The sequence below is a fragment of the Mustela nivalis genome (genome assembly GCF_964662115.1).
Source record: "Mustela nivalis genome assembly, chromosome: 8".
NCBI classification, from domain to species: domain Eukaryota; kingdom Metazoa; phylum Chordata; class Mammalia; order Carnivora; family Mustelidae; genus Mustela; species Mustela nivalis.
Genome location: NC_139027.1, coordinates 114,019,638 through 114,032,737, shown reverse-complemented (window position 1 = coordinate 114,032,737; position 13,100 = coordinate 114,019,638). Strand labels below are relative to the sequence as shown.

The 13,100-nt window shown below is 50.0% G+C and overlaps 1 protein-coding gene across 2 annotated transcripts; it reads right to left on the bottom strand.

Moving 5' to 3' along the window:
- Window positions 1–1,013: 1,013 nt before the first annotated feature.
- On the bottom strand, window positions 1,014–11,603 carry PROKR2 (prokineticin receptor 2). 2 transcript variants are annotated; one of them, XM_082745412.1, is made up of 4 exons: window positions 11,288–11,603; window positions 10,472–10,656; window positions 8,496–9,088; window positions 1,014–2,930 (listed from the first exon to the last, which is right to left on the bottom strand). In XM_082745412.1, the coding sequence occupies exons 3-4, from the start codon at window positions 8,951–8,953 to the stop codon at window positions 2,234–2,236; spliced, it is 1,155 nt and encodes a 384-aa protein (XP_082601538.1). In that variant the 5' UTR covers window positions 8,954–9,088; window positions 10,472–10,656; window positions 11,288–11,603; the 3' UTR covers window positions 1,014–2,233. The 2 variants fall into 2 exon arrangements, with proteins under 2 accessions (XP_082601538.1, XP_082601539.1); XM_082745413.1 differs by lacking the exon at window positions 10,472–10,656.
- Between the last annotated feature and the right edge of the window lie 1,497 nt (window positions 11,604–13,100).

The window sequence follows — 13,100 nt, the reverse complement described above, 5'->3', positions numbered from 1 at the left end:
CCATGCAAACAGCAGTATTCATTACACAAACAACAATTTGGAAACGAAGGGGTAACACAGGCAGGAAGCAGTTTTTGCATGCGGGTAACCAAGGGGAGGATGGATGCTGGCACGAACATCCGCTGTTCTAAATACGCCTTCAACAAGTTTCTTCTCTGTTTCAGGATTGAACTATTTAGTTTTAGATCTAAACATACTATATCTAAATATACTAACATATATAAAAAGATTAGTGGGTAAACAACTGAACACTGTGCTTAAGATTCCATATGTTAATTATTTAATTGGATAACAACATAACACTGATTCACTGGAAAATCACAATACACACTTATATTTACAAAAGCTGTTTCAGTTAAATTTAAATTAAAGGGGAATGTACGTATTAGGATAAAAAGGGGGGAAAAAAGGTCTGAATTCTTTTGTCAGACACAATTGGTGTCCCCATCCTGGATGGGGGTAATAAATAAAAGCACAGTGATAGTTGTAAAAAAACAGATAACCACAAATACTTACTTGCTTGGCTGTAAAATGCATTAAATAATTTTTGTAAACACAGAATTTACAAACCATTTGGCTTAAACTAATATTAAAGTGAGTTTGCATTTTTGGAGGTACAGTGATTGGGCTGAAGGTGAGTGCGCTGGGTGGTGATGGAAGAAAACATTCCTTGAAGCTTCACTCTTGGGTAGACAAACCAGCGATTAATTAAAAAACAAACAACCCAATAACCCTTTCTCTAGAGAAAAGTAAGAGTTATCCCAGTGTGGATGGATCAGTCCCAAACCAGGTACCATTTGTAGTCTCTGCTTCAAAAGGACCAAGGAAGAGCGGAAGACATATATACACAATCACCACACATGTATAATAATATAAATGTTACGCAGCCTTGGGACGTGCTGTTTGACAACATGCAGGGAAGATTGTCAACACTTCTGAGGAGGCTAAGGGGGCGGTTGTCACTGAAATTCTGATGTTAAATTTTCCTCATTTTTACCCAGGACAGGGGTTCCTTTATTTATTTTTTTTGGGGGGGGGTGCAGAGGACAGGCTGCACTGTGAAGAGTTCAGAGGTCTCTGGTCCAAAAGTGGGAGTGTTTCTTCACAGTAAGTTATAGTGGATGGGGTTTCCCTAATCCAAACTGTCTAATATCACTTATTCATTTTTATCACTGGTAGAGTTAAAAAGCACTTTCAGCAACTGTGGCCTCCATGGGTTCTCCCGAGTCCTGTAAGGTAGACAGTACGGGTGTTCTCATCATCCTTGTTTCACTGACCCAAAACCTAGAAGCAGAGAGAGTAAGCAGCCAGGTCACATGAGGCTTGAATCCAGGCCTTTCCTTTCCAAGTGCAGCTTGTTTCCTTTGTTCTCAAAAGAGATTGGTCCTAGAAAGTCATCCAGACCTTAGCCACATGGATTACATCCATCGCCAGGGGCAAGCTCTACCTTTTTCTCTGTCCCCTTCCTCCCTGACCTTACAACCCCCCAAAATCCTTTATGCTAAGGTGTCAGGGACTGGGTGTGTTCCTCATTTCAGGACTGCCTGTGTTCACCCAAAAGAATGATGAGCTTGCAAGCATCCGTGGAGAAGAGATTTTTCTGGTCCTTTCCTTTGAAATTGCACCATTGTAGATAACCAATGGCCTGGTTATGAGAAAAATTTCCTCGCAGCCAGAATCTTAGAGAATACCTTTAGGGAGGTAGTAGGAGCTGAGTGGGAAAGTTCAAAGGGATGGCATGAACCCTCTTATCATGAGGCTATAAACCGCACACTCGGACGAACTTACCCTTGCCTTTCCCGTCATGTCTAAGTGGCTTATTCTATAGGCTTTGACGTTGCTGCCCTGATGAGCTAGAGAATACAGGTAGCACGACGGAGAGTGAGTGCAGCTAACCATGTGAGGTCCCTGACTGGTGATTCCAATAGCTTCTGCCATTTTGGCTTGTTATTTAATTTTTGCCCACAGTAGGTAATGGGTAAATGTCAGCTCCCGGTGGCCTTGTCCTATCTCCTTGGTGCGGCCAGCACACAGTGGGTGGTCAGTTCACCTCAGCTGCGGTTACCCGCCCGTCAGAACTGAGCGGCCTCCAGCCCCTTGAGTCCCACCGCCCGTCAGGACTGAGCGGCCTCCAGCCCCTTGAGGGCCGTGAGGTGTGGTACATAGTCGCTGTGAACTTGGCTCCCAGGGGATGACGTGCGGAGTTCCGGCTGTCGGGCCTTCCACCCGCGGGCTACTTCAGCCTGATACAGTCCACCTCTTCGGTGGCGGGCACGCCACTGGTTTTGAGGTCCAGGTCGGCGCTGGACTTGCTCCCGTGATGCGAGGGCCGCCAGTGCAGCAGCATCATCTTCTTGAAGTACTTCATGGTGTTGTTCTTGACCGTCACGAAGCACACGGTGTTGATCATGCTGTTGCTCATGGCGATGCACTCGACCACGTAGAAGGCCGTGAGGTAGTGCTTCTCCTTGACGAACACGGCGGGGAAGAAGTCGCGCACGATGGTGAAGCCGTAGAAGGGCGCCCAGCACAGCACGTACGCCGTGAGGACGCACACGAGCACCAGCACCGTCTTCCGGCGGCAGCGCAGCCGCTTCCGGATCTGCTCCGTCTGGAAGCCCGGCACCGCCTTGAACCACAGCTCGCGGGAGACGCGGGCGTAACACAGGGCCATGGTCACCACGGGGCCCACAAACTCCACGCCGAAGATGAATAGGAAGTACGACTTGTAGTAGAGCTGCTGGTCCACCGGCCAGATCTGGCCGCAGAAGATCTTCTCCTGGCTTTTGACGATGAACAGGACCGTCTCCGTGGTGAAGTAGGCCGACGGGATGGCGATGAGGATGGACACCACCCAGACCAAAGCGATCAGGAAGGAGGCCGTTTGATAGTTCATCCGTGGCTTCAGGGGGTGCACGATGGCGAGATATCTGGGGGGGGGGGCGGGGAGAGCAGGGGCAGAAAGCCATCAGTAATAAGGAGGCGTGCTGGGAAACATCTGTCTGGAGGTTAGCCCAAACACGCCGCCAAAGCAGACAGAATGGCACAACGAGTCCCCGTGTAATTATCTAGTTTGGACAGGGTTTGTCTTATTTTAGCAACATCCTTTGGCATTTGGAGTAGTGCTGGGGTTTAGTGGAAACGGCACAGGCTTTGGTCAGACAGGTGGAATAGATCCCAGCAACCCCCCCCCCCCTTCACCCGCCAACCTCCATTGGCTCAGCGTTTCTGAGATTTTCTTCAAGTGCAACATGGGATAAAGTGACACCTACCTTGCGGGGCTGCTATAAATATTAAATATGATAATGTTTGTAAAATGCTTCGCAGGTAGTAGGTATTCAGTGAATATAGGTGGAATTTTACTGTTAGTCCTATGGATACCACCTTGACCTTCTGTCTTGCCATTCTCCCCAAGAACCTCATGCTTTCAGAACTCTTCATTCCAATTGTCTCATGGGTAAGAGGGGAAAGAAGGGCTCTGGAGTTCAGAGAGAGAGATGGGGGTCTTCTCAGGGCAGTGGGCTAGGGCTTTCTCTCTCTCCCCCCACCCCCCAGGTGTCACCCTGCCTTACAAAGCAGGAAGGAGAGTAGGGGGTGGGCTTGCCGTGGAATCTAAGGAATCTATCTAAGGAGAGAAGGAAATGACCAACCTCACGGAGTGCAAGGACCAGAATGCCAGCTCCCGATACCAAACTTTTACAACTACCTCCCCGGGCTGTCTCAAGCTCAGATGAGGTGTGTGATGTTGTCTTGACATCTTAAAGCAGCACACAGCATGCGGTTTTATCCTGATCTTTCCAGTGAGCCTGGGAAAGAGGTTGGAGGCCTTTGGGGGCTCGGCATGGGAAGGCAGTCAATATAGGCTGTTATCGAGCAAGGCTTCACTGTAGGCAGCTGATGCTTATTCCTGCTGAGGAACCCCTGGAGCAGATGTGGGGCACCCCGGGAAAGGGGATCCAGGATATTGTTTCACCAACCAGCAGAGTCTTTGGTGAGGGAGCCAGAGAAAGCCTTCAAGCAAAGAAAGGCAGGTGTTTGTTGGCAAGTGGGAATGGACAGGTGTGTACCTAAGTGTTAGTAACGGGATACAAGAGGGACATCAATTGCACCCGCTATGATCTGGTAAATGCCTGACAGGTTGCTGGTCCTACTGTGTGCCCAACCTATGTAGATGGAGACAAAGTAGAAGACGACACAGTCCTTGACCTCAGAGAATTTCTCTTCCACCCCAGACCTAGAATAACCAAGGGATAGGTTAAGAATAACTTGAAGGAAGACATGGTCATTATGCTAGTGACGTAGTCTGGGAATGCTTCAGGAAGATACTGAGATTCTGGCTACCTCCTATTCACTCCCCTGATGAAGGCAGGATTCTCCCGATCTACACAGTACAAGATGAGTGAACACACAACACCTGACACTGGGCAGACTAACTAGTCACATATACTCACAGCACAGGGAGAGGGATGGTGCCCACCCTGCAGAGCCACGTAGGAGTTGCACCCAGGGACAGAAGGAACCAGCAGGGGCTGTGGGCAGCAGGCTTTATAGTGACAAGAGGACAAAGTGACCCTCAACTCCCATGGGATGATTCAATTTGCTTGTCTGAATAATTCTGCGAGATGATAGTGAGGGGAAACCCATCAGATTGAGGATCAGAGGTGCAGTTCGTCTAGCAGAGAGAGGAATAGCAGGTTAGGAGGCTTTCCTGCTGGGTGGAGGGCAGTATCTGGCAGGAACAGAGGACCTCATGGCTGGAGACCTCGGAGGCTCTGGGAGGCTTGAAGATGTCAAGGCAGCACATGGAATTTCAGGCTTTACAACAGGAGAGCCCAATAAATAGTACTCAGGTTCTAAATCAATTGAAAAATACGGCAAAATTGTAAGAAAGATGGATGGCCAAACTTTCACTTTCATTGTGATGACACTGGTATTGGATAGTGAGCACTGGGACTATTTTATATTCGGTTACAAGCCCCGACACAGGTGGGTAGGAGAGACACAGGCCTCCCTGGGCACTTCAGTTTACTCCTTGGTCCTGCTATATAGAAATACCAGAAGGGCTATCTACTAGTGTTTCTGGATAGTGTTTCACAGCCAGACGAAGAGCGAGGTTCATGTGTAGAGGACCTGGTTTCTTAGAGACCTCTTGTACAGACACTAGGAGAGTGCGGATCTCAGGACACACACATCCAGGAAGACAAGATGGTAACAAAGACCTTGCAGATGTCCTTCTTGCCAATGGACAAGTCATGGATAATGATCAGTTTTAGCGAAGACCTATAGCTTCCAACATGCTTTATGTCTGTTTACCTTCTCTGAACCTGACAAGAAACTGGAGAGGTTGTCAGTGAAGTTATTACTAGGTCCATTTCACAGATGAAGATCTGTAAGTCCCAGGAGGATAAGGGATTTATCCAAGTGCACAGCTTGGAACCCAGATGTTCTGAGTAACTCCTAGGCCATTGTTCTTTCCTTTCTGATTTATTTGGTGACAACTCTGCATTTTGGGACATCTTTTTAATGAAGAAGGTGTTATGGGACGAGAAAATATCAGAATTTAAGAGTTGATGACCAAATAGGTAGGAATGTAGGAATTCTCTCTGGCATTGGTTATTGAGATACTTTTCATGCTGAAACTACATGGCGGGGGGCCGGGGGTGGTGGGGGCAGAAGAAAAGAGAGAAAGAGAGAGAGAGTGTGTGTGTCCTGAATTAGCTCTGCTTCGAGAGTCCTCTTGGTTAGCTGTACAGGATTTCCAGAACAGTCCTCACCTTCGCATCTCAGGCTCTGCTTCCCATGCTCCAGTGGTCAGCTACATGCAAAAGAATGAAACCAGACCACTTTCTTACACCATACACACAAGTAAATTTAAAATGGATTAAAGACCTAAATGTGAGACCTGAAGCCATAAAAATCCTAGAAGAGAGAACAGGCAGTAATCTTTCTGATCTCGGTTATAGCAACATTTTTCTAGATCTGTCTCCTGAGGCAAGGGAAACAAAAGCAAAAATGAACTACATCTAAATGTAGTTAGATCTACATTTAAATGTACTACATCTAAATAAAAAGCTTTTCACAGCAAAGGAAACAGTCAACAGAACTAAAAGGTATCCTCTGGAATGGGAGAAGGTATTTGCAAATGACATATCCAATGAAGGGTTAGTATCCAAAACATATAGAGAACTTATCCAACTCAACACCCAAAAAACAAATAATCCAATGAAAAAATGGGCAGAAGACATGAGCAGATCTTTCTCCAAAGAAGACATACAGATGGGCAATAGACATGGTCAGCATCACTCATCATCAGGGAAATGCAAAGCAAAACTACAGTGAGATATCACCTCCTACCTGTCAGAATGGCTAAAATAAAAAACACAAGAAACAACAGGTGTTGGTGAAGATGTGGAGAAAAAGGAACTTTATGTGCTGTTGGTGAAAATGTAAGCTGGTTCAGCTGCTGTGAAGAACAGTTTGGAGACTCCTCAAAAAGTTAAAAGTAGAAGCTATCCACTGATCCAGCCATCTCACGGCTGGGTATTTACCCAAAGAAACACTAGTTCAAAGGGATACATGCACCCCTGTATTTATAGTAGCCTTATTTAGAATAGCCAAATGATGGAAACAGCCCAAGTGTCTATCAATTGATGAATGGATAAAGAAGATGTGGTCTATATATAGGTTAGCATATGTTGTACACACACACACACACACACACACAAACACACACACACTCTGGGATATTACTCAGCCATAAAAAAAAAAATAAAATCTTGCCATTTGCAACAACACGGATGGAGCTAGAGAGTATAATGCTAAGTGAAATAAGTCACAGAAAGACAAATACTGTATGATTTCACTATATGTGGAATTTAAGAAACAAACAGATGATCGAAGGGGAAAAAAGAGAGAGAGGATCAAACGGAGAAACAGTCTTACAACGGAAGAACAAACTGGTGGCTACCGGAGGGGAGGAGGGTGAGGGGATGGGAGGAACAGATCACGGGGATTAGGGAGTGTTCTTGTGATGAGTGCCAGGTGTTGAATGGCACTGTTCAATCACTACTGTTAGACTGTGTGGTAACTAACTGGAATTCAGATAAAAACTTAAAAAAAAAAAAGACCGATGATAATGTTTCCAGCCTGGGTGATCAGAGGACTGGAGACGGAAAGCTGGTTTGGGGTGAAAAAGAAACCACTGTTTGTGATGTAACTGGATGGTTGCTTCCTGAGAAACTCCTATATTGCCCCAAACCCCCAACATGATAAAGACAAACGTTTCAGTGGGACAAAGGGGATGAGAACAGCATCCCTCAGGAAATTGAATAAAAACGCAGATTCCTGGGATGGAGCTCAAGGGACTCTCTTTCAGTAGGGCTGGGGTGGCACCAGATCTGACTTTGTATCATTTGCCCAGGGCAATTTTGTACCTTTGGTTGACAGTTATCTTTTATAAACACTGATTTGAGGGCTGGAGAGCCTCAGAGCTGTAATAACAAAATGGTTTCTCCTGCAGGAATTATGTTACACAAAGAAAATGGCTCTTCTACCTCTGTGTATATTTCATTATGGAAAATAATCAATTTGTTGATTAAAAAGAATGACAAACCTAAGTAGCACAGAGAACAAGGAAAAAACTGAAGAGTTCAAAGGAGACCAAAAAGGAAAAAGATGTTTACCCAGATGTTTCAGCAATTGCCCCCGACCCCCAAAACAGAGCTACTGGTGGTCTGACATTGGCCTATAGCTGTTTACATAATTAAAACATTTGTAAGATTTGTCCTAAGTTGCTACTAGGAGTTTTATAAATTTTGTAAATCTATAATAGAGCAAGGACTTCCAGAACATCTCATGCAAATGTATGCAAATGAGCCCATGGATGTATGCAAGAAAACAAAAGGAAGGATGTCCTTCCCTTTTTCCTACAAATAGGCCATTACCTTATTTTAAAATTGGCTCTACAACAAAGCCGCCAGGAACCAGGGTACATTACTATAGGATTCCGTTTTTCATGAAGTTAAAGAACAGGCAAAACTAAACTGTGCTCAGTGAAATCAGACAGCTGGGGTGGGAGGACTGTCTGGTACAGGGCATAAGGGAGTCAGGAATGTTCTTGATCTTGGCTTGGGGAAGGGTGGCAGGAAAAACTCGGTCCATGTTTTCTCGACCGGAAATTGCCCTGGTGAAGTCAGTGTTCCGTGGCTTCTGAGTAGCCAGTGGCCCAACCCTTCTGCTTTTGCTTTTGGGGCCAGTCTGCGGCAAAAGTGGTATCTGCAGGCGTGGCCCTGAGCTGGGGTGCTTGGGCGTCCTGCTCTAGTTTGGGGGGGAATCTGAGCCACAAGCAGAGACACCGGGTCTCTTCTTCCCCCGGATAGAGGAGCAGGCAGGCAGACCAGCAGCAGGGCCCACCTGTTAGAGCGGAAGTGAGGAAAGGGGCAGCCTGCCCCCCCCATCTGTGCCCCGCCCCCCCCATTGGCCCACATCATCCTCACCTGTCGATAGCTATGGCCAGCAGGGCGTTGGTGGAGACGTAGAGAGAGACGGTCCGCAGGTAGTTGACAGAGGCACAGAGCACGTGGCCGTGCTCCCAGGACAGCTGGCGCACCACGTAGTAGTCCATCTCGAAGGGGCAGCAGATGATGGCCACCAGGAAGTCGGAGATGGCCAGGTTAGCGATGAGCAGGTTGGTGAGGTTGCGCAGCTTCTTATAGCGGGCGAGGGCAGCGATAAAGACGAAGTTGCCCACGCCACAGACCAGCATGATGCCTGCCAGTGCCACCCCGATGACGATCTTGGCAGCAAAGAAGGTCCGGGTCTTGGTCATGTCCTCATCCTCATCCAGAGGGAGGTCATAATCACCGTAGCTGAAGTTGAAGGGGAGGGGGGAGGTGGAGTCTTGAGCCGGATTGAAGTTGGGGGCAAAGCTAGTGTTTCCATGCTGGGCTGCCATGGCGGAGACAGCAGGAGGAGTGGTATGTGAGTCTCAGCACGCTGAGCTGGGGGTTCGGACCTTCAGGTGTCACGACTCACCCAGCCTAGCACACTGCCCGCTTCCCTGAGGAGAGTCAAAATGTCATCCTGGACCCTGAAAGGAGACACAACCAGTGGGCACCCTACAGGAGAACGCCTGGTAGTATGCTACCAGAGTTCCCCAAGTAGAGACTGACCAGACCCAGGGACTCCCCTCAGACTAACGGGGGTACATGGGAGGGGAGACATGAGATCTGGAAATTGGGAAATCTTCCACGGGCTGACAGGCAGTACTGGGCACAGAATGTCTCTCCAAAGACATCCAACAACAACCTACATCTCTGCCCTTTTCCCAGAGGCCAGCACCAGTGTGACTGCCCAGTCACGCTCCCTTTCCCACCATCAGCTCCCACAGGGTCTTTGCAAAGTTTCCCAAGCTGTCCAGGCAGCTGCCCCAGTATTCCGCAGCAGTCACAAAGTTGTGCCATCTGTTGGTTAAGGACAATGAAGCTAGAGGACAGGAATACACACCGCAGGGTCTTTCCTCGGAAGCAGGGCACTGCTCCCTATGTCCTGGCCAAACCATGGACGTGGAAATCACCAAATTCATTTGCACATGAACAGGCTGAGTCATCTTGGGCTAGTGATTTACACTGTCTGAGTCCTGATCTTCCTGTAAACCAAATTCCTGCTGCCTAGCCCAGGGCCTGGCACGCAGCGGGGGCGGGACAGGAGTCTGTGGGATGTATGAATGGGGATCCAACCAGGATTCTGTAGGTGAAAGGGACTGTGGATGAGGGAATTCTGCTCCCTCTGTGCTTTGGGAACCAGATCTAAAAAGAAATGCTTTGTCTGCTTCTCCTCCCTGCTCCCACTCTTCTGATCAGCTCCCTGTCCCCTTCACCAGACCCCCACTCGGTTCCCGACCAGGACCAACCCTAACTGAGAGGCACCACATCTGGTCACCAAGGTCTCCGGCCTCTAAAAGTGGCGGCTCCTCCACTTGAACCGAAAAGAGCTCCCAAGAATGGAAGTTGGGGGTGGGGGGAAGGTGGTGTCAGTGAGGACCCCGGAGGGCCTGAGGGTTGAAATGTCTTTCATTGCCTGAGTTCTTTATGTTCTCAGTACCTCAAGATGCCCACGGCAAAGGAAAATAAAGTCTCTGAAGTACTGAGCCCTCAGGAGAGGGGCCACCATGGGGTGCAAGGCGTCTGAGGGCCTCTTCAGAACCGCTTTGCTCAGATTCCCAAACCCGAAGAATGAGGACCCCAGCCATCACACTGTGATCCGCCTCTCCCCGCTTAACACAACTGGAAACGACCCCAAGCGTGGGGGCCACCGGATCCTGGTAGTAAGAAGTGGACCAAACTGGACAGTGGATTTGGCTCTGCCCTGTCAGAGGAGGGGGAGAGCGAGGAATGGGAACCATAGGGGCAGGGACAACAGTGGCAGAGTGGCCGGGCCACTCCGACCTGCGGCACGTCCGCCGGCCGCATACCCGAGGGAAGGACCTTCGACAGATGGGGTGCCAGCGGCGCCCGCGACCGGGAGTGTCCTCCGTCCGGGTGGCTTCTCCCTCTCTTGCGAAACCCCAGTCCGTCCAGACAGCGCTCAGCCCGAGACGGGGAAGCGGGACTCCAGTCCTCCCGCCTTCCGCGCTCCGCGGCTCTCCAGTCCCCGACCCTGGAGGAGAGGACGTGAGCCCGTGTGGCTCAGTTCCCGGCCCCATTTTTCGCGGGATGCACTCCCCGTCCCAGATCCATCCGCTCCAGGAGCAGACTCCCTCCCCTGCCCTCCCTTACTCACCCCCCGCGCGACCGCGCGATCCCGGAGGCGCCGCCCAACAAGGGCGGGAATCGAGTCAGAAATTGAGGCTCAAAAAACGAAGCATGCGAGGCCTCCGGATGGAAAGAAAACTGGGGTGTAGGGGCAGGACCCGGTGAGCAGGAATTCTCCCGGAGAGGCTTCCCTTTTCAGTCTCTCTTTGGACAAGATGCCCCCCTCCCCGCCCAGACCCTCCCCTGCAGTTTGGCGTTCGCCCGCCCACCCAACACCCGCCGGCCCGGCCCCCTCCGCCCGCGCCCGCGCGCCCCAGTCTCGGCTTCCCGTCGCCCGGTCCTGGCGGGCCCGTGGTGGGTGGTGGACTCTCCCGGCAGGAACTCTTCCACTGCGAGCCAGCCCGAGTACCTTCCGAAAGCTGCGGGAGGCCAAGGCACCAGAATCCCCCCGAGAAAGAAGTGGGCGTCTGAGCCCCCGGGCCGGGCGAAGCCCCCCACCTCACCAAGGGAGACCCGGTATACAGCTCAGTACCTACCTGCCTGGGCGCCTCCTCCCGGGTCGCTCGGCTGCCCTGGCAGCTCGGTATGGTCCTGGGGGAACCCAACTTGTGCGTGCAGTAGCGCTGCGTACGGGGTGTCCTTCTTTCTTCCTTGCTCCAGCGCGCTTCCCCCGCGCGTCGCGGTCTCTGTCTTCCCGCTGGAGTTGGCGCTCCGCCCCTGCTGTTCAGCACGGCGCCTCGGACCCGGCCCGGTGCGCCCCGCCCCGCGCTCGACTCCGCCCTGGGGTACCCAGCCGGCCTCCCTCCGCACAGCGGCGCAGGCTGGGCGCTGCGTTTCTGCACCTGGTGTGCCCCCCGCACGGGGCGCGCGGAGTTCTGGTTGCGTTGGCACGGATATCCAGTCCGCCGGGTTGGCCATTCGCAGGGGCTCCTGCGTCCCCGCACCCGAGTATGAATGGGACTTTAGCTGGGGTTAGAGGATGCGGATTCCGAGGAACCAGCAAGGCCCCCAATGCCCCGCTGAAGCGCCTCGCGGGGGTCACCAAGCCGAGTATCCAGCCTTTGGCAAGAGCCCCGTGCTAGCGTCCGCTCCCGCACAGGGCGACTCGTTCAGGAGTAGGCTGTGGTACATTCCGTGTGCCCGAGAGCTGGTGTTGGGGAGAATTTGGGGGTGCAGAGTGGGCCCTTTGGTGTGGGTGGTGGTGGAGACGGAGGCCCCCGGGGAAGCTGGGAATTCCGGGCAGGTTGCCCTGCTGAAATCGCCTACCCTGAGGTCCTCACCGGTACCCTGAGATAACAATACCCACCACTGCCTTTCAAAGACCATCATCCCACTTCCCATCCCACATCCCCTCCCTGTCTGGAGCCCTGTTTCCAGAGGCCTCCACCTTGCTCCCGCCAGGCTCTGATTTTAGGCAGTTTCTATTGCCTCTCTGGTCCTTGGTTTTCTTAACACAGATTGGGCAGATTCTTTTTTCGGATTGGAAAGGAAGAAATAAAATGCTCTGTGTTGCAGATGGCATGATGTCTAGGAAATCCGAAGAAATTGACCAAAAAAAAAAAATTTCCTCTAACCAGTAAGTGATTATAACAAAGTATAAAGATACAAGATTAATATACAAAAGTCAAATGTATTGGGGCACATGGGTGGCTCAGTTGGTTAAATGCCGGACTCTTGACTTTGGCTCAGATCATGATCTCAGGGTTGAGAGATCCAGCCCCCATGGTGTTGGGTGGGGAGCCTTCTTAAGATTCTCTCCCTTTTACCCTGCCCCTCCCCAACCTCTCTCCTCATGCCCGCAAAAAGTCAACTGCTTTCCTAGATACCAGGAATGAACAAGTGGAACTTGTAATTTAGAATATAATACCATTTACATCAGTAGCCCCCACAATAAAATGCTTAGGTATAAATCTAGCAAAATATGTATAATGTTCCTATGAGGAAAACTAGAAAACCCTAATGACAGAAATCAAAGAAGAATTAAATAAATGGAGAGAAATTTCATGTTCACCAACAGGAAGGCTCAATCTTGTCAAGATGTCCGTTTTCCTCAATTTGATCCATAGAGTCAATAAAATCCCAATCAAAATCCAGCAAGTTATTTTGTGGATCTCAACAAAGAGATTCCAAAGTTTATATGAAGATTCAGGAGAGCTAACACAACATTGAAGGAGAAGTCAAAGTTGGAGCACTGACATTACCCGGCATCAAGACTTACTCTAAAGCTACAGTAATCAAGGCAGTGTGGTATTAGTGAAAGAATAGGCAAATAGATCAATGGAAGGGAACAGAGAGCCCAGAAATAGATCCACAGAAATACAGTCTTTTGATTTTTGACAAAGGAGGAAA